At 37.4% G+C, this 27254-nt stretch overlaps 1 protein-coding gene across 6 annotated transcripts in view; it reads right to left on the reverse strand.

The window, feature by feature from the left end:
- The window catches only part of NRXN3 (neurexin 3), a 1487041-nt gene that overhangs the window by 339740 nt on the left and 1120047 nt on the right, over positions 1-27254 (reverse strand). For all 6 annotated transcript variants that reach the window (XM_054691893.1, XM_054691888.1, XM_054691889.1 and 3 more), the window contains one exon: positions 10994-11175. In XM_054691893.1, coding sequence (XP_054547868.1) covers positions 10994-11175 — 182 coding nt within the window. The remainder of the gene's footprint in view (positions 1-10993; positions 11176-27254) is intronic.

The following is a 27254-nucleotide window of genomic DNA, read 5'->3' on the forward strand; positions in this document are numbered from 1 at the left end:
GTCATTTAAGAACGGGCTGGATAATTTTATGATCATTACTTAACATTTGCAGCCATCCAAGCTAAGGTAATGACACCAGTAATCAGATTCCGTGCCTCACTGCACTTGGTGATGATCGGGATTGGGGGATTTGTTCTTTAGGCAACCACAGGGATGCCTTAAACCCAAACTGCTTCCCCACAAAGTGATATTCCAATGGGTGAGTTTCAAGGTCTCAGAGATGCACATCAAATAAAAACATCATTTGAGGACTCATCCATCCACGTGTCCTACCACACTGTGGCTCTGATCTGTTGTTTGCCTGGTTCCCAACCCTCCTGTTGAAAACTACAACTTCTTTGGTGTTTCTTAGCTCCTTGTTTCCAAGTCTCCAATCACAATCTCTTAGGAACCATGAGCTCTGCTGGGTGGTAGGCATATCAATGTCCTAATGAAATAATCTTATTTATTTTATAGGTCTTTCAGCAGTAACATGACACATTCATGTGCATTCTCTCATTTGATCTTCCCAACAATATTAAAGGATGGTAGAGCATTCTCTGTATTGCCACTGTTCACAGGGGATAATTGTTAGGCGATGGCAGACCTAGGACTAGACCCTGAGTCTTCTGGCTCTGAGGGGACCAATGGCCATACAACTACCAAGGGAAGAAACGCACAGTGAGAGAACTGAAATGACAGATTCTATGTCACTGTAATGTCAGTAAGGACCAAGAAGATATACCCGCCAAGTTATCTCAAGTGAAAGAGGTGTGACTAAAACATATAGAATCTATGTAAAAACAGTTCTAGAACTACTTGAATTTGAAACCCTCTCTCAACCATTTTGATTTCACCAGGTTCCTCACACCTGAACACACAAAAGCTTGTTTTTAGTATCTATTTCCCCAGTTCTTAGTCTTAGTTCCAAGATTAGCAAGTCTCCTAGCCTCCACTGTCATAGACAGTATTCTAAGTTCCCACCTCTAACTCTGATCTCCCATCTGAGCTCATCACATGTTCCAGATTAACTGTTGGATGCTTTCTATTTTGTATCACCAAAGTCCAACTCTTTTTAGATATGTATCCTGTTTGCTGTTGTTAATGAACTCATAACCTTTCCAATCCAGACGATCCTTCTTATTCTCCTTTTCCATCCAACTGGCTAGGAACACTATTGATTCCATTTCTGAAATGTCCTCTGCTGTTCCTCATTACCTTCTAGTGACCAGCATCACAGAATACATGCTTAAAAATGTGTATCCTGAACCACTTAAACAATAACCTGTTAGCTACTGCCCTTGAACCCATTGAAAAACATTCTTTCAACAGAGTCAAAATAATCTTTCAACAGAGTCAAAAAAATCTTCATAAAAATTAAACATTGGGCATTTCATCTTCTGCTCAAAAACTTTCAATGCCCTATCATTGTTATCAGAAGCAATACATCAGGACAACATTCAATTGCTCCTCACTAAAAGTCTAAAGTACCTGGTGAGAAAAATCATTAAAAAATAAAAAAAAAGCTATCATTATGTTAATATTTACTGTGCACCAGACACCCATTAAGCATTTTCACATGTTATAATACATCTTCACACTGATTTGCAAGGTGACATTATTATTATTATTAATATCTCCATTTTATAAAACAAGCAACTCATTCAAGACCACAGAGCTGGTTTGAGGCAGAGCTAGATCTTGAATCACAGACCACTAAAACACAGACCACTAAAACATGTGCTCTTTTTGCTATTTCACACTCTCTGCCTTTCCCCTAAAGTTATTCATGCTGGTCATCACATGAATTAGAGAACATAGTTTGTATTTCTTTGTGTGAGGTTTACCTTTGATAGTACCTGCATCTGGCATATACCTTCCTCAGGTTTCACCATTACAATCAGACATATTATGTCCATGTCCATTTCTTTAATCTCTACTGCCAGCAATATTCTTATTACTTTTTTTGGTATCTATTTAGCTCATGATGTCTTAAAATCATTAAATGTACAATTTTTTACTTCTATCCTTGATGTTAAGCCTCTTCCTATTTCCACCAGCTCCAAATAAACTCTTGTTCCATTTACATGTGTTAAATTAAAATTGTCATCTCTACACTTTCTCTAGTGCAACTTTCATTAAGAGTATAATAGTAATTAAGACTCAGAACTGGATTTGAATGCCTGTTTAGCCATTTATTAGCAGTGCTATCTTGGGAAAATTCTTTAGCTTCACTAAACATTAGTTGCCTCATTTATAAAGTGAGAATATTAATACTGACTACCTCATTGAGTTTTTGTGAGCTCATAAATAAGGTAGTGTAAACAAAGTTCTTAAACTGTGTCTGGTACCTGGTCCGTTGTCAATCAATGTTAGTGGTAAGAGTACTGATAGTAATGTAAGATGATCTCTGAAGACACAGTTTTAAGTAAAGGTAGGAAATAAGCACTGGTGCCATTAAATGATCAGCCTTTAATAGAAAACGGAGTTGAAAAATAAACAGACTGAAAAAAGATCAGTTAAGGAGTCAAGAATAGAACATGAGACTTGAATGCAAATCATCTCCTGAGTATGAACCAACTTCAGAATGAAGGTTGGTTTGGTCAATCAACAGGGCTTATGTAAATGTCTCTAAGTGGTTCTAAGTTCCAAAGGTGTCATCCCAGGCTAGGTCTGGCTGTCAGGACTATCACTGAGGCTAATACAGTTATACAGTTCTCGGTGCCATCTCTCGGAGAAACACTAACAAGCTTCAACAGCAGCAGTGACAGCATCAGGAGCTAAGCACAGATGCCAGGGGGTGGGTGGCTAATGAATCCCCCATCAATAGGGCAGAAATATTCTAGGCCTCCGAATGCAGCCAAGGATCTAACATCAATCATTTGTAGCTTCAGGGAGTCAATGAGTTATTTCTTGCCCTGCTGCACTGAACAGTACCCCAGGGGTAATGACTAGTGACAGTGTAAGTGGAGGGTCAGCGAAACAATGAGCCCAAATGGACAGTGGGAATGTGGGTTCATTATGTTATAGGAGCCCCAGCACACACCAGAGGGTACCTCGAGTTTGCCTTGCTTGCTGCACTTCAGATTCCTGGGTCTAAAAAGCCTCTGATATTCAGACCTTCCTTGGTTATTTGATAACTTCAGCAAGCTGGGATATATGTCACCAGGCTAGCTTTGAATCAGTAGCATCCTGACTGCTCATTAGAATTTTATATTACTTGTGTTGAAATCTCAGAGGCCTGAGTAAAGTCTATTTGTTATTGAAGAAAGGAAAATGTATTGTTTTCTCTGGCAAAAAATATTAATTGAAGAAAAAGTACTAATCATATTAAAAGCTACCCATGATTGAAAGCTCACTATATGTCAGGACCTGCACTGGAATTTTAAACACATCACCTCATAATGTGCTAATTTCTCCCATTTTAATTATGGTGGTCTTTTAAGTCTGTTAGTTCTGTGTATGCCAAGGTTGATGATAATATCCCCCAAACACAGCACTTTTCCTAGTATATAAAAAACACTAAGGTCTCCCCAGTGGCTCAGAGAGTTGAGCGCTGCACTGTGAGCCTGTCCACAGCCTCTGCAACATGGGTTCCATTCCCGGCCGGCCAGCAAGATAGCCACACGGCGCGGCAGACCTCTCCTGTCTCACCTGCTGCTCCCCTCAGCAGTGTCTTTGGTCTTTCTGCCTGTTCTGCTCCCTGCTCTGTCTCTGGTGAATTCTCTCACCCTCCCGTGCCTCTGACCTCTACCCCAGTTCTTGTATAAATAAATAAATCTTTAAAAAATCCCTTAAAAAAACACTCAATTTGTGGATAATGAATGATGCTCATGAGCTAAATTCTCTTAATCCTATTTTTTTCTTAATTCATTTTATGCCTGCATTGAGGATTCTGAAACATGCTTGCCATCAGTTAACAGTCAAAGGGTCACTGGTGTAAGTAATAAATGAGAAAGATATGGTCATTGGGCCTCTGCTTCTCCTGATTGTCTACCAGTCATAGAGTATTTTCTCCCTACTTCATCAACTCAATTCTTATGATTGCATTATTGTACATTTCATCTGCATAACACATTTATCATTCACTTTTCTCTTTCAATTTTTAAGGAATCAGAATCTATGAATGCTTTTATTTGTACATATGATTTTACGTTTCCAGTGTCCTTTTGGGCAGCAGCTACTCATTTCCACTTGATCTGGCCACACCCACATTAAAATATTGGTTCCAACAAGGGTCCTTGTGGGTCTATTAGTCCCCAAGTATAGGGCCAAGTAATTTACGTCATATCATTGACCTCGGTGGGTCTCAAACCACATTCAAACTATTCTGATTTATAAAGACTGCTTCTCTGATGCTGCGGCTTACTTTCCTTCTCCTTGCTTCCCTTTCTCTCTTCCTCCCTTCTCATCTTCCTTGCCCAACTCATTCCTTCCTTTCTTCCTCTTGTTTTCTCCTCATTATAACCTCCTCCTCCAAATTCTTTTGGCAAAATGGCAAGTTTTCCATGGTTCATATAAAAGCACAGAGAACATCAGGGTAGAGTGGATTACACTTTGACTGGTGAGTATGGAGCCCGTTCGAACATTACACTAAAGGGCGCTGGGAGCACAATGCAATACCTTGTGGATATAGACAACATGTCCCCAAGGCAGCTGCAGCAGCCCAGGATCCCACTGGCCTCACAGGCTTCTCTCAGAGAGGACTGAGTTCATCACATGATGACAGGACACTCTCGAAGTCTCAACTGCAACTCTGATTAATTCACAGAATTTTCTTGTGATTAAGCTAAAATGGAAATTTTTGTTGAATCGGTCCCAGCAGACTTTTCAAAATACTTAAAGCCAAACCCTATTTTCAATTTTGAAATATATCCTTCCTTTCTCTAATTTCTTTTTTTCTATTGAAATCATCACCTTTTTGATATTTTACCTATTCTACCTTTACGTAGTCCTTGCTTATAACAAACAACTTTGAAATATTTTATTTCTTTGAACTTCAGGAAAACCCTGTACCATAATAATTTTCTGCCCACTGACAAGAGGAAGGTGAAGGTCCTGTGATGGTATGGCCCAAGGTTGAACAACCCATGGGGCTTTGATAAGAATGAGTCTCCTATTCAATTTATTTTTAAATTTAAAGTTAAGCATGTTTTCCTACTCTGGCATGTTGCCTTTCAAAACCAAGTGTGGACTCAAAGTAAACAGATTTAGGTAGAAGTGCCTTGGGAATAATAGAGAGATGAAACACACACACACACACACACCAAGTCCCATGCAGGTAGATGACTCTGGTCCAGCTTACATAAGCAGTTAGTCCCCAAACCCCCACTTCTACTCCCTTCTCCCACTTTCTTCTCCAACTCTGCTGGGATGGAACAGCTAAGCTGGAAGCTACAGAGAGGATCCCCAGCAGGCCCTCTCCACAGAAGTGGCTAATGATCTGGAAAAGCTCCTAAGCCCAGAAAACCCAAAGAGGCCTTTTTCACTAAGAACAAATAGCAATGAAAGGAAGAACAGAGCCAACCTGCAGCGCACAGCACTCTGTGGGACATGAAATTGCATCTGTTGGACACCTTTGTTGTTTTCTTGTTCTTTCCCTCTTTGCTTGCATTACCAGTCTCAAAAATGTCAGCATTCCTCTGTACTCTTCTGCAGAGCCCCCCAAATACCATTCCTGAGTCAAATCCAGCTCTGTCACTGGCCAGATCCAGAGATGAAGCTAAGCTAACAGCCACCTCCTCCATTGAGGACTAACCCAAGCAGATGCTGAGGGTTTACTGTAAATACCCCCCTAAAGACTGCCAAAATGAAACATCCAGGATGGCAATTTATACATGGGAGGAATAGACATTTATCATAATTCAGCTCAGCTTCTACTGATTTTCTAGAAGTCTCTTTAAGTGATTTAAATTATGGAAGACACAAAACCACACAAACCAAATCTAATAAACATCCAATTTCCCCAAACATGGAACTGAAAGAGTACTACTAGCTCTTCTTTTTTTTTGGTGGGGCAGGTTTTGGAAGAAGAAGAATTTGCTATTATTCAAGGGTGTCAGCCTGGATAGAAGTCCTTCCAATTTTATCTTGTTTCTGTAAATATCTATATCATCAGTCGAGAAGGAAATCATTGGGGAAGGATGGAGATTCTTTTTTAAAAAAGATTTATTTGTTTGTTTGTTTGTTTGTTTATTGATATAAGAAATGGGGTACAGGCCAGATGTGAGGGAGGGTGAGAGGATTCACCAGAGACAGAGCGGGGAACAGAGCAGGCAGACTGACAAAATATACTGTTGAGGGGAGCAGCGGGTGAGACAGGAGAGGTCTGCCACACCAGGATATCGATTCTTGAAAAGCAAAACAGATGTCCTGAGACATAAATGTCCATTGTTCCTGGAAGACTCATAATTTAAAAAATGAATCCAAGAGGACTGACAGAAAATTATACACAGGGACAAAGAAATTAATAGGTTGTGTTTTTCATCCCCAGCAATAACTATGTAAAAAGAAGCTAATTGTTGCCCACTTCTCCCTGACCATCTATTTTGTGGGCAGTGAAAGGAGGTTGTCAAGAGTTTCATGATTGCAGTAGCAAGCACTTCATCATGATCCTTTCTTTAATCCTATTCATGTTTCTCCTTTTGCATGAATGAAGGTGAGTGTAACATGACACAGCTCCCTGGAGCCTCAATAGACACAGGTCATTCACAAGTAATACCAGCTGCTCTCTAAATACTGAGCAGATGAGTTCCTCAACAATAGATTTCAATTATTTCAAACTTATATTAGAAGTAATATTTTTTAAAAAAATACCCCTGTCTTAAGATACCTCCCTTCCATTGAATGTCCTTTCATGTGTCCATACATCAACAAAGATCTTCTTATCTTTTTATCTTTGTCAAATAGGTCCCATCTGTTATTTCATTAATATCATAATCGACACTGAAAATAGCACATTGTGGACACACAAAATGAAGAAATGTTAGCAAATGTGAAGCAAAAACCTCCTAAATTATCTTGATCTCTTGCTTTCTGATTTATTTGAAATGATCTAGTTCTTTAATACTAATTGCCAAAGTCAATTTAACAACTATGAGGTAAAGATGAGTTGGGAGGATTTTAGTGCTATAAGAAACCAGCACTTCAGCTCTCTTGGCCAGAACAACAGTTTTTCTAAGCAAATTGTGAAAATGGAAAGTTTGTGCAACTTTCTAATTCTGTCTTGGTGCCCTCTTGTTTGTGCCACTTCTTTACCCTCGGTACTCATGTTTTCATTCTGCTCGGGCTCTGTCCATGCAAGCCTGCTGCCCCCCACAACAAGGTTGCCTATCCCCAAATCAGTCATGCCCATTTCTCCTCCTTTCTTCTCAACTCTTCAAACTCTAGTCCTACTAGAGCAGCTGACTCCAGCCTGGATGAGTCATACAATGCCACTTTCAGCTAATTAGTAAGCAGTCCAAGGGCCCTGTGGAAAATGAATCTTAAACTTACCCATTTTCATAAAGGATTTTTTTTAGCATGGGGACTTGGGGATGACAAAGGATATGAAACAGAAAGTGTCAAGCATGTGAAGACAGACCGTGTGTAATCTGGACCAGTGTGATCAATGCCACATAAGTCTGTCCACAATGCCCAACTGCTGCCCAGGTAGCAGGAAGGGATGGTGGAGGCCAGACTCCTACCTGCTGGTTTCACCTGATGCTTTCACAGACTGCCTAGTCACACTTGATGTGAGAGAATGAGAAGAACTAAGAGTGAGCAGATAAGATGAGCTCAGTGTGCCGTGGAGGCTCTGGAGTCTCGGCGGCAGGTGCTAGAGTAGATGTTCACTCAGGATCAGAGTCCTGGGTGCCATTAGAAGGGGTCTTTCTCCTCCCTCAAATATGTTAAGTTGGGGACTCAAAAGCATAGTCCAATGACAGCATTGTTGCTGCTCAAAATACTTCAGAGATTCCTAGAAATTGTGGAAATCCTTTCACCACCAGTTTATAAAGACACAGACTATTAGTGTGCAATCTCTCTCAACACACACACTCACCACATACACAAATGCACACACCACACACATGTCACACCACACACACTTACACCACATACCACACACACACACAACACCACACACACACAGGTTAATTTCAGTGTTTATAATTTGTTTTCACCAAATTGCTAGCTTTACCACCACTCACAAGTAGCACCAAGGCACAATCAGCAACCACACTTGAAGAGTGAAGTTTTGCCCCCAAGTACCCCCTTGCTGGTGCACATCTGCAGAAGGTATGCCCTCTCTCAGACAGATCCACCTCTTCCTTTCTTCTTGTCCCTGGGATTCATCCTGCCTTCATCTCCCTTTCTTGTCTGCCACCATTTTTTCTTTATCTCCCCAGTGAACTGCAAAGTGGAATGAACCTTTCCTCCTGCCCAACCAACACTTTCACTTTCATTAATGGCCCTTACATTCTTTTCTTTCTGAATAAATTTCTTTAGTACAAGAAAAAAAATTGCATTCAATAAATAAGTCCACCTTTTACATATTATGAAAGTCTTATAGAACTACCTTAGTAGGTATTTATGGCTTCATATTTCTGAATCATCTATTGAAATGTCCAAAACAAGAGGTTTGTTTTAAAGCTAAGTCTTTTGCTCTTCTACTTAGATTACTTTCTCCCCAAATGTGGTAAGAAAACTCCCATCTTCAGTATAGACACTAGACATAATCCACTAGGGAATAAAAAAATGGTTTGAAGACTAAAGAAACAACCCCATTCTCAAGAGGACAAGTCCCACCCCAGAATGGTGGGATTTCTCAACTTTGTAGATCTCTCTGTCCTTCCTCTAAAAAGATCAGATGATATCATTTCTTAACTGAAGAGCTGGAGGACAATTTGTTGAGATTTTCCAGAATGTGTAAACAATGGCAGCCTCAGAGGAATAAATCCACAGGACCCCAAGGAGGTGGGGGGGGGGGACAACACATTTTGATATAAAATTCCCTTTATTTTTGTTTTTAAAAAGAGAGCAAAATTATGTTCTGTTCATGTCTCACATTCATGCTAATGTAGAGCACAAATACTAATGCATACTAGCAAGTATAAATTTGATATGTTTAGAAACATGCACATTTCAAAGACACTGAGGAAATGACAAGACATTATAATGGTATAACACAATATACCAAAATGGCTCCTCCTAGAAGTTCCCAGGATCCTCATATCAATTTCATAAAAACACTGCCAATTTCAAGTACACTGTCAGAAAATAGGAAAACATTTCTCTTAAAAGTGGAAATGCTCCACAAAACATGAATAGGGAGAAATGGATAAACTAGCAACACATTATCTCACTTGAGAAAGATGCTCATGGCAGTGCCAAATCATATTTTCTTAGCAAGTCACACTGAACAAAAAAAGAAGATAAATCACCATAAAAATGCAAGTGAGCTGGTAATAATAGCCTAGTTACAGCTGCCATGAAATAGTCATTAAGTTATATGCAGCATAAATCTCTGAGTTTTGTAAATTATGATGGTTCTTAGAGGCCAAATAAAGATAAACTGTGCTAACTATGGCTGCCTTTCCCTGCTCCTTGTGTGGCTTTTTAAAAAACTTAAGGTCAGGTGCATAGTACCATGAGGTTGCCAAAGCTCCTGAGAAAGTATTAAAGCTCACAGCACTATCCAGCACCCCTCTTCGATATTCCAAAGGTGGTAGTTTCTACCCAGTCCTTCTGGCCTTCTCTCCTGAGAAGTCTAGTCTTGCTCTGTCTCACACTGAGGCCAGACAGGCATCCAGCTCAAGCCTCGCATCGCCAGCTGCTCCTGTTTCCAAGGCCCGTTGAAGAGCAGGTGGTAGAGACAGGTACTGCTTTGAGGGCTGAGGTTGCAGCTTGTGGTTCCATCCTGTCACCTTCAGCTCCAGAGACCAGCACTGAAACCTCCCTCTCTGCTCTCCATGGTTAGGATGGCACATCAGACAGCATCCTGATGCAGAGCTTCTCAGTGGCTGTTTCCTTCTCTTCCTTTTCGAGGCTGGTAGCAATCCCGAGTCGATCTTTTGTCTTAACTGCTTCCCCCCCTGCTATTTAAACGAATTCTTATTGCTCCAAATTAAATCCATTCTTTCTAGGCTTGTCATTGCTAACTAATGAGAACAATTCCTCTCTTTGCTATTGGAGGCTGCATTTTGGGTACTTATGGATGAGAATCATATCCTTTTTTTACCCTACTTTCTTAACTGCAGACTGCACAGGTGATAAAATGGGTTAATTGTTGCTATAAAAATATTTTCTATCCTCATAACGAAGTAATTTTTTCCTCCAAATCATTTTAATTTCTTAGAATTGCACTGTGTTCTTCCTGATTTGCAGTGACTGAGGGTGCAATCTCATTGAGTCTCTATATACAAGCCAGATGTTAGAAATACACCTCTGTCCTGTTCTGCTTCTCTTTGGCCCTGCCCACTCTAGTCTGTTTTTCTGAAATATTCTTTAGATCCCTACAAAGAAGTAGGGCAGGAGTCAAAGTAAAACCTGCTGCCTGTTTTTATAATTTTTTTTTTACTCAAATACAGACACACGCACACAGCTTTGTCCCCAAAATATTTACTCTTCAGCCCTTTACTGAAAAACTTTACAAAGTGACCCTCAGCTAGGAAATTATGAGCATTCTAATTGGCTTTGCTACTTTGCACACAAAGTAAATCTCTTATTTACACCTTAACAGTTGGCTAACTATTTCACAACAGGTCAAACCACGTGTCTGCACAGGAACATTCCAAAAGATCCCAGAAGAAATTTAAAATCCTTATCCCTGAGGAACCCAACGGACATCACATCTCACATCTGGAGGGGAGAATGAGTAACATACACCACCCTTGGATAATTCTCCAACATACTCAGGCAATTTTACAAGCATGCGCCCCTTTGCAGATACTCATCTAGTTCTGCTGCATTTATCTGGCTCACCAACTTGGGCCACTGGGAAGCAAGAGAATCCAGGCCAAAGCCGGGTACTCACTATGTGAAGCTGGAGGAAGTCGCCAAGACCTGGGGCACTGTCGATGCGCACCAAGATGCCATCCTTCACAGTGGTGCTGAAGCCCACGGCAAGGCGGTCTGAGCGCGTGCTGGGCCTGTCGTTGGCTGGCCAGGTGTAGAGGATGAGGCCCCCGCTTTTCCCGAAGATGTAGGTTGCACCAGCTGTGAAAGCAAGGAGAAGAGCTATCAGGGCACTGGTTTGTGCAGGAGACACAAAGTCGAGGCAAAGTGCAGACAGCTGCACTGAGGAATTGTTCCTCACACCCCAGTGTTTGGTTACCGAGAAGGATGGCATCCAAAACCTATGAAAGCAGCTGTCACCCCAAATTAAAGATGAAGGCAAGATGAAGTATAACAAAGCAGATGTTAACAAGAGAGAGTCTGAACATCTTCAGTTCCTGCTGCCTAGTGGCAGAGGGCAAGTGGCAGGCTTCAAGGGAGAGCTTTGGTTTATTGTTGAAACCTTTCGGTCTTCCTCACTGGCAGAATTAATTTTCTGTCTCGGTTAGGACAGGCTCCAGATAGCCAAGTAGTTCCCCCATCTCTTAGCTGTCAGAATGTTCTCATCAGTGGAGCTGTGAGTTGCTGCAGGGATGCCTCACAAAACTGCAGAAAACATGGAAGCCCAAAGCCATCATTCCCTCAACGCCTGTCCAGGCTGCCACCTCCACAGTACAGTAAGTCGTGGCCCAAGGAAACCAAGTTATATGGCTGGAACATTTGCCTATTTCACTATTATGTTGCTATAAAAAGGTGATCAAAATTTATTCAGTGGACTTTTAAATTCATTCATTCATTTAATTCATTCATTCAGTGGACTTTAAAAATTAATCCCCCACCCCTTAGTGGTGGGGTTTTTCTGGCATTATTATATAAGTTTCTATTTCCTTTTCCAAGTTAAACTTTGAAAAGACTTATAGAGGAAATAAAGAGGTAAAAAACTTAGTCCAATGAATTTTTAACACAAGGAGTAGTGTCAATTATGATTAGTGATACATCAGTGTTTTTAATATTTACTTGTGTTTTCACTGATATGGTCTACAAACACAGGAATCACCAAGAATATTTCAGCATAAAAAATACACAACAAACAGGAAAAAAAATAAAGGAGTGAGATATATCTTGGATATTTTTAGAAGTCTATTTAAAAAAATTTTTTTGAATCTGAATTTGGGGGAAACATTTAGACTCGGTAGCCAGAATAGACTACACCACTATAGTTTCTATGGTTCTACGTGTGTTGTTCATACTGCGTGCTTTCATATGTGGTTAATCTCAAACTTCAAAGAATATTTGGCATCAGATTTTCTTTATCTGTTTCCCACTGAATGTATCCAACCCTTGAAACTACTTTGAAGCAGCATTAGGTCAGGGATCAGACATTAGATCAACTATCCTTAGCATTTACTAAAATGCTAAGGTCCACATTTTTTTTAGAGAATATTGAGTTAAATTATGTTGTTTGGGGCCTCCCCGGTGGCGCAGCAGTTGAGCACTGGGTTGCGAAGCTGCCCGCGGCCTCTGCAGTGCCGGTTCGATCCCCGGCTGCTCCCCGGCCACAAGAGGAGGGTCCCACATGGTGCGCAGACCTCTCCTGCCGCCCGCTGCTCCCTTTAGCAGTGTACTTCGGTCCTTCTGCCTGCTCTGCTCCCCGTTCTGACTCTGGTGAATTTTCTCACCCTCCGGCACTTCTGACTGTACCCAGTGCATGTATAAACAAAAACAAACAAACAAACAAACAAATAAATAAATAAATAAATAAATAAATAAATTATGTTGTTCGAAGAAGTAAGTTTTGCAGTTCATATAGAAATAATAAAAAACATTGCTATGAGCTAGAATTAGGAATGTATATCATATGTCACCCTTATTTAGAGTCACAGTATATTCTGAAGCATACAGAATCTAATAAGAACTTTTTGAAAGGTTACTATCCTTTTTTAAAAATTATGTTAATTGAGGTAATATTGGTTTAAAACACTGGCAATAAGTTCAAACCACTACAAATATATGCCCCAAGCCACATTTACCACCAAATCACAGTAAATTAAACCTCCACTATAGTCTACTTGGCTGCTCCCCCTGTAGAACCACCCCTACAAAGACCCCTGCCCCCATCAGTTAGCTTCAATTTTGCAGTCAGATTTCTAGGGTTTTGTTTTATTTTGTCTGTTCCTTTAATTTGTTTCTTTATATTCTACCTATGAGTAAAATCATCTGTTATTTGTCTTTCTCCTTCTAAGTTATGAAAGGTCATGTCCTTGTATATATTACATGTAGCGAAACATTATTTCCCTTTTATGAATTTCTCAGTCCTTCAGGGATGGTGTCTGAGAAGCCCTCCCCAGTCATCTGGAGATTTTAGGATTGTGTTATGGAAAGTTTATGATTAATTCTATATGCAAAACAATGTTTGCTCCTCACTAGCCACAAATACCTTTAAAGCTTCTTAAAATTAGAAATGTGGATAAACAATTTACCCTTACTCTTTCTCCATCTGTGAAGATTTTAAATAATTCCCTTTCTGCAGATGATTACAAATGTCACCACCACTCCCTTTATTCCTTATTTGGAAAACTGAAGGTTACTCAGTGATTAATGTACAGAATCACCAAAAATGCAAATCAGTCTGTGACATTTTGTGGCAATTTATAAAATCGCACACTATTCTATTCTAAATAGATAGAGAATTCTGCTATAGGGATAAATTCATACTCTCTCAGGAAATAATTTTGTCATTATAAAAAGAATAAGTTAAAAGTTGATACCGGAAACACAATTGCACAGTGCTTTATAGTATACAAAAGCCTTTTTCATTTTTTTAATCTGGATCTTCAAGACAGTTTTAGGCGATATTTTATGTGTCAACACTGAAACCAGAGCCCCAAATAGATGAATTTAAAGACATTTCAGAGGATAAATATATAAAACTTCTTATATGTAGTGTGTGTATGTAGTTGAAGGTGCCTTCAACTTTTAAATAAACAAATAACAAAACCTCACTGACAATGTCAGACTAAGTATTGTATATATACATAATCTGGTTTTAAATTATTATTACCACTTTTGTTGTTCTAAATTTATGATATCATTATGAGAAAAGTCTAACTTTGTAGATGCAAAGGACATAAAAGTTACAAAATGCTTAATATTTAGCTTATTTTGCTCTGTAGAAATAAATATTAAAATATGTATTCTTGGCACTGAATTAGCTAGTAAGAGTAAATAAAGACACTGAAACTTCTGTGGTCCAATGTTGACTTTAGAGGAAGTTAATTAATAGTTACAAGTTTCTACTGTGATAATCTGCTATTTTCCCCCTTTAGTTAGCCCCGCTATCTGACATGGATTTTAAAGACAAATGCACACATTCTGTTCATTTTAACATAAAATGTTTATAGAGTCCCAGAGGGAACATGGCATTATTTTGCTTTACATTTTCAAATTAAAAAGTTAATTTTGTTATTTTTAAATGTGGATTACAAATAGCTTTTGGGGAGCCAGAAACTCTTAACAACCCTCTTTAATCCATTAACAGTTTTCATCTCTAAGCCATGCACTACCTCATCACATGCTTCCTCTCCAGAGTCCAGTAGTTCCAATGGCTGATTTCTCACTGTGCTCAGTATGCTGGTACAGAGATCCTACTACATTTATTAATAACCAGACCCATGTAAATTTTCGGTTTGCCAGCAAAAAAGTGATCAATTCAACTGAAGAAAAAAATGCTAGGGAGGCATTTTGGACACATAACATCACAGGATTTGCAAGTTTGCAAGAAGCCGAGGTTGCTTTGCTTAGTTCCAACCAATAGAGCATTCCAGGGATGTAATCTCAACACTGCCACCACTAACCAAGATAAAGTGGATGAATTTCATCTTCAAGTAGTCATCAAGTGTGACATGTTATTTTGCATACAGCTTCATTTTTTTGGGTCTCAAATGCACCAAAAATGGGGTTGGCTTATTGTTTTCAGATTTGACTAGATATTAACTGAGATGAAGCTGATGGGGATGTTGGCAGAGTGGGATACAGGAGTATTAATGAATGTTTTTGTGTTCATTCTGTGTGTGCATGCTTGTGTGTGTCTGTGTGTGTGTGTAGTGGGGAGGAGCACAGGCTCCAATGAAATCATGAAGGACTCCTGAAGAGCATTTTTATGCAGTTACAAGATATGCTGATGAAGTAGGTGATCTATGATTTCTCAAAGGGAGTGATGGCCAAATATTTTTTCTAATCTATACATTTCCCTTATAAGTAAGTCTTTAATCTGTGGTGCTTATATTATTGCTTATTTTAATAGAATTTAATTGTTGAAAACAAGTCACATTTTCCCTACTTAGGAAAATTTGAATAATTATTGCTATTATTATTTTGACTTGGCCTTACCATTCTGAATGACATTGTGACTGTTTTCATTCCCATAACTAATGCCATATTACTTTGGGGGAAGATTAACAAAAGAATAGAATCATGGTCTTGTTTAATGTTGATTTTAGATACAAAATGGCATATACATACATATGTGTGTATACATATGTGTATATGAAAAATCAAGTTTAGCTAGGAAATAAAATAGAGTACCTGAAGTTCGTTCATTACTTTCATTATCAAATAATTACAGATAACATGGCTTCAGAAAATAATTTAATTATTTATATGGTATATTTATGTTTCTTTAATTAATTTCAAAAAAGCAAATAAGGGCCTCCCCGGTGATGCAGTGGTTGAGCTCTGGGTTGCGAGGCTGCCTGCAGCCTCTGCAGCACCAGTTCGATCCCTGGCCACTGGGCGGGGGACCCACCTGGAGCGTGTACCTCTCTTGCTAAGCCCGCTGCTGCCCTCAGCAGTATACTTATTAAGTCTGCCTGTTCAGCTTTCCACTCTGGCTCTGGTGAATTCTCTCACCCTCCCGCACTTCTGACTGTGCCAAATGCTTGTATAAATAAATAAATAAGTAGACAAATAAATAAATAAATAAATCTTTAAAAAAAGCAAATAAGCTTTCCCTAAAATAATTTTTGGTTGGTGTGAAATGGAGCAAGTTTGGGAGCATTTTCAAGAGGAGCTCTGCGAGAGTTAACTTTAAAGAAAATTAGACGATTTACTCCTAACAATTACAGATGGTAGGTTAATAACTTACGTAATCATAAGTTTTAATGTTCACATGGTAAGTGAACTGGTATAAGAAATAAGGTGTCAGACTCCTTCTTCAGTGCTCTTTGAACATTGCCCGAGGATTCATAAAACTTCATGGCACCGACATGTCTGTCCAACTCTGTTATTTCAGGCTCCTTATTCCTTATTTCTGTTTTATTATTCTTTCATTAATCTTATACATATTTGTGTTCTGTATTATAAACCAGTAAATTCTTTTGGAAAATAAATGGATTATCAATGACAAAAATACATTATGCTGGCAAATGTAGTTATTGCTATTAAATTAATACTTTTATTCATATAAATTACCATATAGCTAATAAAACCAAAATGCAAAGACTTTGAAATTGAGAAACATCTCTTCTAGCAAATGGAGACAGAAATGTTAAGGATCTCATAATGATGGATGGTTTGTAGAATATAGTGTCTCAATTTATTTTATTTAGTTTGTTCCATAATTCCCCACATATACCTCTGGCTGTCTGGGGAGTGTTCATAACAGAAGGGTCTTAGATTCACAGCACTGAATGGTTTTCTGATTGCATTCATTGGGAGTATCTCATTTATGCCTCTTCTTCCAATACCCACTGAAGCGTTAATGGCAAATATTTTTGATATTGGTTTAACAAAAAAAGAAAATAGAGACTCAAAGAGATTAAATGACTTCATGTGGTCTTAAACAGTAGTGCTGAAAGTTGAACCTCATCTTTCCTAACTCTGCCCTCTTCTCCCCTCATCAGACAATCCTGCTGACCTAGCAATGCACTGTCCTTGGGGACTCCTGGGACACCAAGAGCTGCACAGGAGGGCAGGGTGAGTAAGAGATGGACAAACTCTGAACAGTGAAATCTCTGCCTTACAGAGGGAGCCACTAGGGAGTATGAGTGGATGATACAAATTTTACAAATAGTTATGCAACATATTTATTGAATGGATGGTTTATTATGATCTATTTTGCCTACTCTGAATTTTTTGAAATAAACAGCAAAACTGATGATGAAGTAACCTTGCATAAAGCAAAACTGAAGGAATTGAACACTAAGAAAGCAATTTCATCTATTTTAAAGAACATCCTTTATCTTTGCAAAGAAATGTACAAATTTACTACTGAGCTAACTGAGAAACTGACAACATTGCCTAAGTGTCAAGTATATCATCAGGGAGAGCCAAGCACCATTTCTTAACTTAGGCAAGGTGAGGACTCCCTTTATATGGGGATATTTCTTCCTCACTCTCTTTTTTTTTAAAGAAAGATTTATTTCTTCATAAAAGAACTGGGATATAGGCCAGAGGTGTGGAGAGGGTGACAGGATTTCCCAGAGACAGAGTGGGGTGCCTAAGAGGGGGATCTACTGAAATAGACTGCTGAGGGGAACAGTGGGCGAGACAGGCGAGGTCTGCCACGCCACATGTAGGTTAGCTTCTTGGCCAGGGATTGAAATCAGGCTGCAGCAATGATAGCCTGATAATGCTGAGACTTAACCTCTATGCTATCAGGGAGGCCCTTTCTTCCTAACTCTTTTTTTTAAATATAATTTTTACATCATTTTTCACTTTTGCACAATGTATGCATTTTCATTTTGGTTATATTTCCCATACAATTCCCACCCCCTTATTTTGACCCTAATCCCTCCTCTTCCCCTCCCCCCCATAGTGTGTCTCTGGTTTATAGTTGCTTGTTGATTTTGATTTTTTCTTTATTATAATTAGTCTTTTTCCTGGTCTCTTATATAGGTTTTCTAAATTCCTGCTATGAAACATTAATTCAAAAGGGCATCTGCACCCCTGTGTTTATAGCAGCACTATTCACAATAGCTAAGCTCTGGAAACAACCCAAATGCCCCAAAATAGATGACTGGATCAAGAAGATGTGGTATATATACACAATGGAATATTACTCAGCAATCAAAAAAATAAAATCATGCAATTTGCAGCAACATGGATGGAGCTGGAAGGGATCATGCTCAGCAAAATAAGCCAGGAGAAAAATAAAAATACTAAATGGTCTTCCTAATTCTTGAGAGAAGAATGGTTAAAATCAAAGAGCATTAACCTGGAATACATAGAGGCAACACTTCAAAGCATGTCTAGTATTCTAGAATAAAGATTTCAACTTAAAGACTTCCCAGCAGAACCAATCAATATTGGTTCTACTTAATATAAAATCTACTTGGTAATATTGGAACTCAAGGTTTTGCATAGAGGGAAGTCCTGATATATTGTACCCCATGCCAAGATTCCATAGGAGCTGGTGGGAGAAAAATACAAAATCAACAAAGTCCTACCTATTAGCCCATATTTTTATATGGATAAAAAATATCTACCATTATTTAATTCTGGTGTTAAATGCCATCAAAAATAACCATTTTACTTGGATGATTATATGTTATATACAAATTCAGTTCTTACAAATATGATTGGTTGGACCTTTTGGTGGGTATGCTATCAAGGATTTTCTAGAGATTCCAAAGAGGAAGCAAATTATTGTGCTATAGCCAAATCTCATACCAAGTATTAAGATGACTTGCTGCTGTGATTCCTTTTGTATACCTGTGCTCCCCCAAAGTTTGAGTAAAATAAAATCACATATAGCTTCTGGCAACAGTCATGGGTATTGACAAATACATCATGGCCCTCTGAACCCTAGAGAAAAGACATTTTCTGAAACACATTCTATCAGAAAAACTATAAAGAAAATCATCTTTACTCCTCAAATTTCAGGATTTTTCCCTAGGAAAATAAGTTAATTAGTGGTAAAGTATGTAATGTTTTACACATTGAAATTGATCGAAAATTAAAACTTCAAGGGACATACTTAGATTCCCTCTTGCTTTACAGAATTTTCATAAGCCCAGTGGTTTTCCTTTGGAGCAAATATCTCTTTCATAAATTTTTGGTAGTGATTAACAATACTCATTGTAATATCAACATTAATACTAATACTTGTACTAACTACATGTATGAATTAGTTATAATATTTCAAAATTTTATATATAGTTTTCACTTTAGATGCTCTTGCATTAGGACTGCCATAACAAGGTACAGAGACCAGGAAGTTTAAAAAGCAGATAATTATTTGCTCATGATTCTGGAGGCTAGAATTCAGAGATCAGGTGTCAGCAGGGCTGATTTCTTCTAGGATCTCTCTACATGGCTTATAAATGACTGTCTTTCCCTTATGTAATCATGTGGTCTGCCATCATTACCCTAGTGTGTCCTAATTTCTTCTTCTAAGAACACCAGTCATACTGGATTAAGAACCACATGAATGATTTCATTTTAAATGAATTATCTTGTTTGAGATCTTATCTCCAAATACAGTAACATTGTTGGACATTGGGGGGTTCTGACTTCAAGATACAAAATTTGGGGGACAAATAATGATGATATTTGATCACAGTCCCATAATGATCATAGTCCCAGTTTTAAAGAAAGATGAGGAATATTGTGGAAGGAGGTAAAATAATTTAGCCAAGATCAAGTGGAAACAAGAATTTAACCAAATTTTTCTAACTCAACAATGTACATTCTTTTCATTATATCAAGCTCTATCCTTAAAATATACCTATTACTTTTTTTTTACTTTTTTTTTTACAGATTTATTTATTTATACAGGAACTGGGGTACAGGCCAGATGTGTGGGAGGGTGAGAGGATTCACCAGAGACAGAGCGGGGAACAGAACAGGCAGACTGATGAAATACACTGCTGAGGGGAGCAGCGGGTGAGACAGGAGAGGTCTGCCTTGCCATGTGGGATTCTCGCTGGCTGGCCAGGATTGAACCCGCGCTGCAGAAGCTGCAGACAGCTTTGCAGCGCCGTGCTCAACCGCCTGCGCCACCAGGGAGGCCCCTCCTACCTATTACTTTTAACTTGTATCTGTGTGTATATGGGAATGATGATGAAGACAAGGGGATGTTGTATTTTTAATGTGGTCAGAATTTAAAAACAAAAAAACACACACAAAAACACTCAGTTTCCCTCACAATTGAAATGTTGATCTATCTAGCTATCTAAACTCTAAATATAAAAGTTTTATTTTATGTTATTTCTCAAAATAAAAATAAATTGCCAATTTTGCAAAAGAAGGCCTGTTGATAATTCCCAGAACTTTCTGGATTGTAGAACTTTTTTTTTTTTTGATATACCATTGTCTTACATCCTTGTTAGTGTTTTGACAGTATAATATTTCTCCCCTCAGGCAGAGTCACCATAGCACCCCACCACAAAGGCACCTACAGTCCTTCACCATTTTATCTTTTTTAAATGACAGTGTTTCATATGAGGTTGTTGCCTGTAACGTGTATAAAGTAAGGCCAGACAAGAGGTTGCTCTTGATTAATTACACCACATTCATAAAACTCTAAATTCTGAAAGGTGGACTCTATAATGAGGTTTATTTCAGAGATTATCTCACAGTCAACTTAATTTAACTTTCAGAGCCACACTAGTTTCTTACATTGCAAGACAAAATATGTCCTAGGAAATTGCATAATATTCAGGTTTAAGAAAATAAATATTAAAGGTATATTGCCAAACAAAATAAAAATCAAGAACCCTTCTATACCATGAACTCCTGGAGGACAGGGCTGTTTAATTTATCACTCTATCAACACCAGGAAAGCTCAGGAAATAAATGCTGCTGAATTAATCAATAAAACTTGGCTCACCTATACTTTCATATCTTCACACTGTCATTTAGGCATTGCCCATTAATCCATCTTAGGCTTTTGTCACTTAACCTCAATGTGGAAATATTTTATAAATATTCATCAACTAGGACTCACAGCATCTCCTATGAAGCAATGTGCCATAGTTTCCAATTTATAAAAGCAATCTAACTTCAAAGACATTTGAATGATTTTTCATTGGTAAGTTTTTAGCAGGCTCAGATAAGAAAATCACACCTGTTTTTAGTCAAATTGTTTTATGCTACCCTTCAGTTCCTAAATCACACTGCAAACTGTTTTTAGTTATGCATACACATACACACACAACGTGTCTCTATACACACTTCTCCTATTTAAGAGTTGGAGTACGGATCAAAACAGTTTATACACACATACCCCTACATACATACATATATACATACATACATATATATGAACACATTCTAGACTTAACCTAACAAGAATCTATGCTGGAAAAGCTGGGCAACATATTTAATCACAGCAATACTATTATTCTATTATACTGAGCATTAACTAAGTACAAAGAGCATATACACATTTGTCCTTAGGCAAAATATAAATGAATGAAAAGAAAAAGAAAAATGATCATTTTATAATTACTCATCAGCGTATTCTGTAGCATTTTTTCCAAAATGTGTTGCTTCTGACGACATCTCCCGGGGCACAGAATAAAGGGGAGGTTCAGAGAGCATTCATCTACCTCTTTTCCTCCTTTTATTTCATAACTTTGAAATACCTTCTGTAATAAGAGTAATCAGGGGATTTCTAAGTACTGAACATTCTCTGACACAGAAATATACATGAAGAGTAGTTGTTTATTTCTAGTGATTTGATTTAAATGCCTGGTATATATGGAGTTCTCATTTCCAAGAGGCCAAGAACTATAAACAGATAACTCTGGTGTATTTGTGGCTTTAATTCATAAAATATGATTTCTTTGTAAAAGTTACCTAATTTTTTTTTGAAAATGGTTCTTGTTTCTATGAGACACATATCTCTTAACATAGCCTCGTGTCAGACACGCTCTTAACTCTGTAGCTATCATATATTTTTATTGAGCCTGAGTTTCCCTATGATTAAGATTGTGATAATACCTCTCCTACCTGCTTATCTTAACAAGCTGAAGTAAAGATCAAAATAGTTAACCTGTGTAACTATAGAAAGCTCTAGAAATAGTTCAGCATACATTGTGTGGTGATCACTTCAAAGTGAAGGAGCTTCCCAAAATTTCTGTACCTATAGGAGACTTTCACTATCCAATATGCCCAGCACATCTTTCCTTTTTTATCTAGAAACATTAAGCCTCTTAACATGGAAATTACCATTTTTTCCCATTTTAATCATGAGATTTGTATGCAAATTGTTAATCCCTTAATAGATTTTGCCCTTTGCATGCAAGTGATGGGCTAAAGTGTGGTAAAATAACCCAAGTTGGAATGATAAGAGCACTTCACTAAATTGTTTTGTAACCTGGATTCAGTAAAACACACAATCAGTTCCTCTCTGATGATGAGGTTATACGGTCAAAGGCATACAGTTGTGTGGCCACATTTCTACCATAGAGAAGTTATGAGAAAATAAACCCTGACCAAGTGGAGTCAAGAGTTATAGTAAACAATACAGTATGGCTTTAAAATTAAAATCAGACATATAGAACAGTGGACTATAATTGAGCTAAGAAATAAATCCATACTTTATGTGAATATTTAATTTATGACAAAGGAAGGAACCAAGAGTATAAAATGGAGGAACCACGAATATACAATGTAGAAAGGAAAGTCTCTTTAATGAATGGTGCTGGAAAAACTGGGAAGCTACTTGATGAAGAATAAAACTAAACTATTAATTATCTCACATTAAGTACAAAGGTTAACTTATAGTGCAGTAAGGACTGAAACCATAAAATACACAGAAGACAGGCAAAAGACTGAAAAACATTGACTTCGGGGATGACACTAAGAATTCAGCTCCAACAACTTGGAAAACAATAACAAAATCAAACAAATAGGACTATATCAAACAAAAAAAAAAAGCTTCTGCATAGAAAAACACATCACTTTCAAAATGAAAAGACACCCTAACAAATAGAAGATATTTGTACATCATACATCTGACAAAGGACTAATATCCAAAATATACAAAGAACAGCTCAACAAAAAGAAAATGAAAAATCCAATCAAAATATAGGCAAAAGAGTTAAAATGACACTTCTTAAGGAAGACATGCAGCTAGCCAACAAGCATATGAAAAAATGTTCCTCATCAATCATCATCAGGGAAATGTAAATCAAACCCACTGTGAGATACCACCTTAGCTTATATCAAAGGGACAGAAACAGCAAGTTTTAGTGAAGGGAGTGGAGAAAAAGGAACCCTCGTACACTCTTGGTAGGAAAGTAGACTCATTTAGCTCTTATGGAAAATTGTATGGAGGTTTCTCCAAAAATTAAAAGTAGATCTGCCATATGATCCAGCAATTCCATTCTTTTGAAGGATACAAAAATAAATTTAAAAGTATATATGCACTTGTATGTTTGCTGCACTGCTATTTATAAAAGTTTAGTTATTGAAGTGACCTGAGTACCCCATGACTGATGAATTGGTAAAGAAGATATGGTTTTTATACACAATGGATTGCTATTCAGCTATAAAGATAGTATCTTGCCGTTTGTGAAAACGTGATGGAATTGGAGGGGATAATGCAAAATGAAATCAATCAAAAGGAGAAAGGCAAATATCAGATGATTTCATTCATATGCGGAACATAAAGAAATAAAACAAAGAAACATAGAAGACTAAATGAAAGCAGAAAGAAAGAAGACTTTCAGAAGAAAGAAGACTTCAGAATTGAGGCCACTAGAAGGGGTAGTAGGGGAAAGGAATAAAAGGGAGGGGGCCCAATGGACTATGTTGGAGGATTATGAGTGCCTTGGTGGTAGGTGTAGTATGGTAACATACATCTAAAGAGGTGTGAACTTATGCCCTAAATCATATGCAGTGTTGTATACCAATATTACTGTAAAAGAGTTGGGCACAGAGAGAAAATGTGCCATATTTGGAGGATCCTAAGTCTTCACTTAAAGTCATAAGTAGGTTCATGTAAACTATAACTTAAAGTGAAACTCCCTAAGGAAAGCAGGTTCTTATTCAGAATTGATTTTTCTCTTCAATGCAATAACAAAATGGCAATGAGGAGCTTCCTGGTGGCACAAAGGGTTAAGCATCAGCACTATGACACAATCCGCAGCTACTGGAGCATGAGTTCGATCCCCAGCTAGGGAGGTGACCCACATGGTGCAACAGACCTCTCCTGAATCACCCACTGCTCCCCTCAGCAGTGTATTTTAGTCAATCTTCCTGTTCTGTTCCCCACTCTGTCTCTGGTGAATCCTCTCACCACCCCTAACCCTGCACCTCTGGCCTGTACCCCAGTTCTTGTATGCATAAATAAACTTTAAAAAAGACAATGAATTAAATTTATTGGAAGACCTCTGTGATTGATTAATGGCCTTGTTATAAAATTGCCCAATTGTCTTTTTTTATGTAAAATTTTCAATGGCTAATTTATTTATTCTAAGCTACTTCCGATTTTTTTTTTTTAATTCACAAGTAGAATGTTCCTGGATAGTAAAGAATACCTGGTAATTATCTCAGTCCCTGGAATTCTGACTAGAAGAGGCAAAATAAAGTGTTTGTTGAATGAATTGGTCTTAAAGTTCATAAGACCAAGATGATCAAGTGAAAAAATACCCAGGAATTTAACCTAAAAAAAGAACACATTCAGTAATTCATGTATACTTCAAATTGGAGCAGTTGTAAAGCTGATCATATTCTTGTTGACAAAGAAATTCTTAATGATTTTGATAATTAAGTTATTTAACAGCATTCAGCATTCTTTAACCACATATATGTAACTGGAATATTAATAAACCCAAACAGTAATGATTAGAACATTAATGAAAAGAGACTGCATGATATTAAGTGCTATAAATCACAGATAAAGCTTACTTAGAAAGAAAATATCTTAACAGAGGAAATGAACTTAAATAAACTGAATCATCACTTTAAGAAACTATTAAAAATAAATAAAATGGCCTATGATGATTAATAAAAGCTGAAATTTACCCAAGATAATATATCACATATTGTATTTTTTTAATTGACACAATGCTAGTTTGCAACACCACATATGATTCAGAGATATAGAATTCACACTTCTTCAGAAAATGTTATTGTACCACACGCAACACCAAAGCACCTGTGATCCCCCACCATAATGCATTGTTAAATTGCACTATAAAATGTCAATGAAAAACCAGAAATAATAATAAAAACCTGGAAACAAAAAACAGAAATTATAAAGGAGGGATATCGAAGATATATAAAATACCTTCTACAACTTAAGAAAAACACTTGAAAACCGGAAGAAATTGAACATTTCTAGGAAAAAATAAAATTGCTGAAGATTTCTAAGAAAAAGTAGACACACTCAAAGCAAAAACCATTGGAAAGTTAATTCAAGTTGTACTATTTAAAAGCTGCAGGTTTGGACAATTTAACAGCTAAATTTAATCTAACTTTCAAAGCAAAGACAATTCCTAAATTACTAAAATTATACCAGACAACAAGCAAATTTAGAAATCTCCTCTAATTTATTTTCAAACCCAGCATAATTTTAACATCAACATACAGTTCAACCCCTGACAAATAAATATACTGCATAAAAACAAGATTTCTTAAACTAATTTCAGTTATGAATATTGATTAACTTTTTTGTGAATAAACTTCAGTGTATATTAAAAGAATAATACACCATTCCAGGAATATCAGAAATAGTGTAATTCAGCAGAAAGTTTATCTACTAGCAAAATTTATTATACAACCTGGTTAAATTAAATTACAGTATAATTTTATCTAAGATTAAAAAAAATACTTGGAAAAAAATCAGTAGCCATTCCTTAGAGTTCGATCCCCCAGCAGGCCAGGGAGCTACCCATATGGTGCAGCAGACCTCTCCTGTCTCGCAAGCTGCTCCTCTCCTGTCTCTGCCTATTCTGTTCCCACTCTCTCTCTGGTGAATCCTCTCACCCCCCACACCTCTGGCCTGTATCCCAGTTCCTGTATGCATAAAAATAAATAAATCTTAAAAAAAAACTCTCAGTAGAACTTGAAAAGAGTGTTCTAAGTATGCTAGAGGAGATCAAAAACGAACTATAGTGATAGTACACTAATGGCCTTTGCCAGTAAGTCAGAAAAATAGAGATGTTCATTATCACACCACTAGTCAACATTGTTTTATAAATTCTTACTAAAAATAGTAAAGCAGCAAAATAAAATAAGATGTAAAATTTTTTTGAAGATATAACTGAATATATATATATATATATATATATATATATATATATCTGAAATGATCCATCTAAACAGTTAAAATTAGAACAATTGTCACTTTGGTCCAATAATTAATAGCTTGTCACTCTTGCATAGATAAATGATTTTCAAAAGGGGGACCAAGACCATCCAATGGAGAAATGAAAATCTTTTCAACAAATGATTCGGGAAAACTAAATATCCACCTGCAAAATAATGAAGCTGGATGCTTTCCTTATGTCATATACAAAACTTAATTCAAGATGGATCAAGGCCCTAAAGGCAATAACTAAAACCATAAAACTTTTAGATGAAGACATATGAGAACACTTTCATGATACTGAATTTGGAAATAAGTTTTTGGATATGGCATCAAAAGAACAAGCAACAAAAGCAAACAACAAACACACAAAAATGAACAGGTAAATTTACCTTTGAAATAAAAAAATATATATGTATTAAAGGGCAAATAAAAGTGTAGACAGAAAAAGAGACACAGCTTAGGGCATAAAAGTGATCCATTTAATTCGTAGGTTATTCGGTTTTGTGTTTCAGCAGGATAGTGGCTCAAGGGTTTGCTTAGAACTCCATGATGTTCATGGACCAGGGCCCTGATTTTAAGCCCCAGCTGAGACTATGATAATAGATTCTGTATCCTATCATCATAGGTAACACCCAGATCCTGCTCAGATATTTCCCAAGTACCTCTTACTTGGCATTTGGAGAAACTAAGATTGTCAAAATTGATTTTTTCAAATAATATTCTTTGATATTAGTGCTTTGCCTTTTCCTCTGGTCTCCATCTATAGAAAAAATCATATTTTGCATATGGCTATAACCATAGTGCTTAGACAATTTGCATCCTTTTTCCATTATAGTACTTTAACCTCTTTCTACATTATTAAATGTGTCATTTTAAATGGTTGTATAGGGCCTCCCCAGTGGCGCAGCTGTTGATCGCTTGGTTGCGAAGCTGCCCGGGCCTCTGCGGCGCCGGTTCGATCCCCGGCTGCTCCCCGGTC

This window comes from Talpa occidentalis, unplaced genomic scaffold (assembly GCF_014898055.3).
Source record: "Talpa occidentalis isolate TD23 unplaced genomic scaffold, MPIMG_talOcc4v2.1 talOcc4.11, whole genome shotgun sequence".
NCBI classification, from domain to species: domain Eukaryota; kingdom Metazoa; phylum Chordata; class Mammalia; order Eulipotyphla; family Talpidae; genus Talpa; species Talpa occidentalis.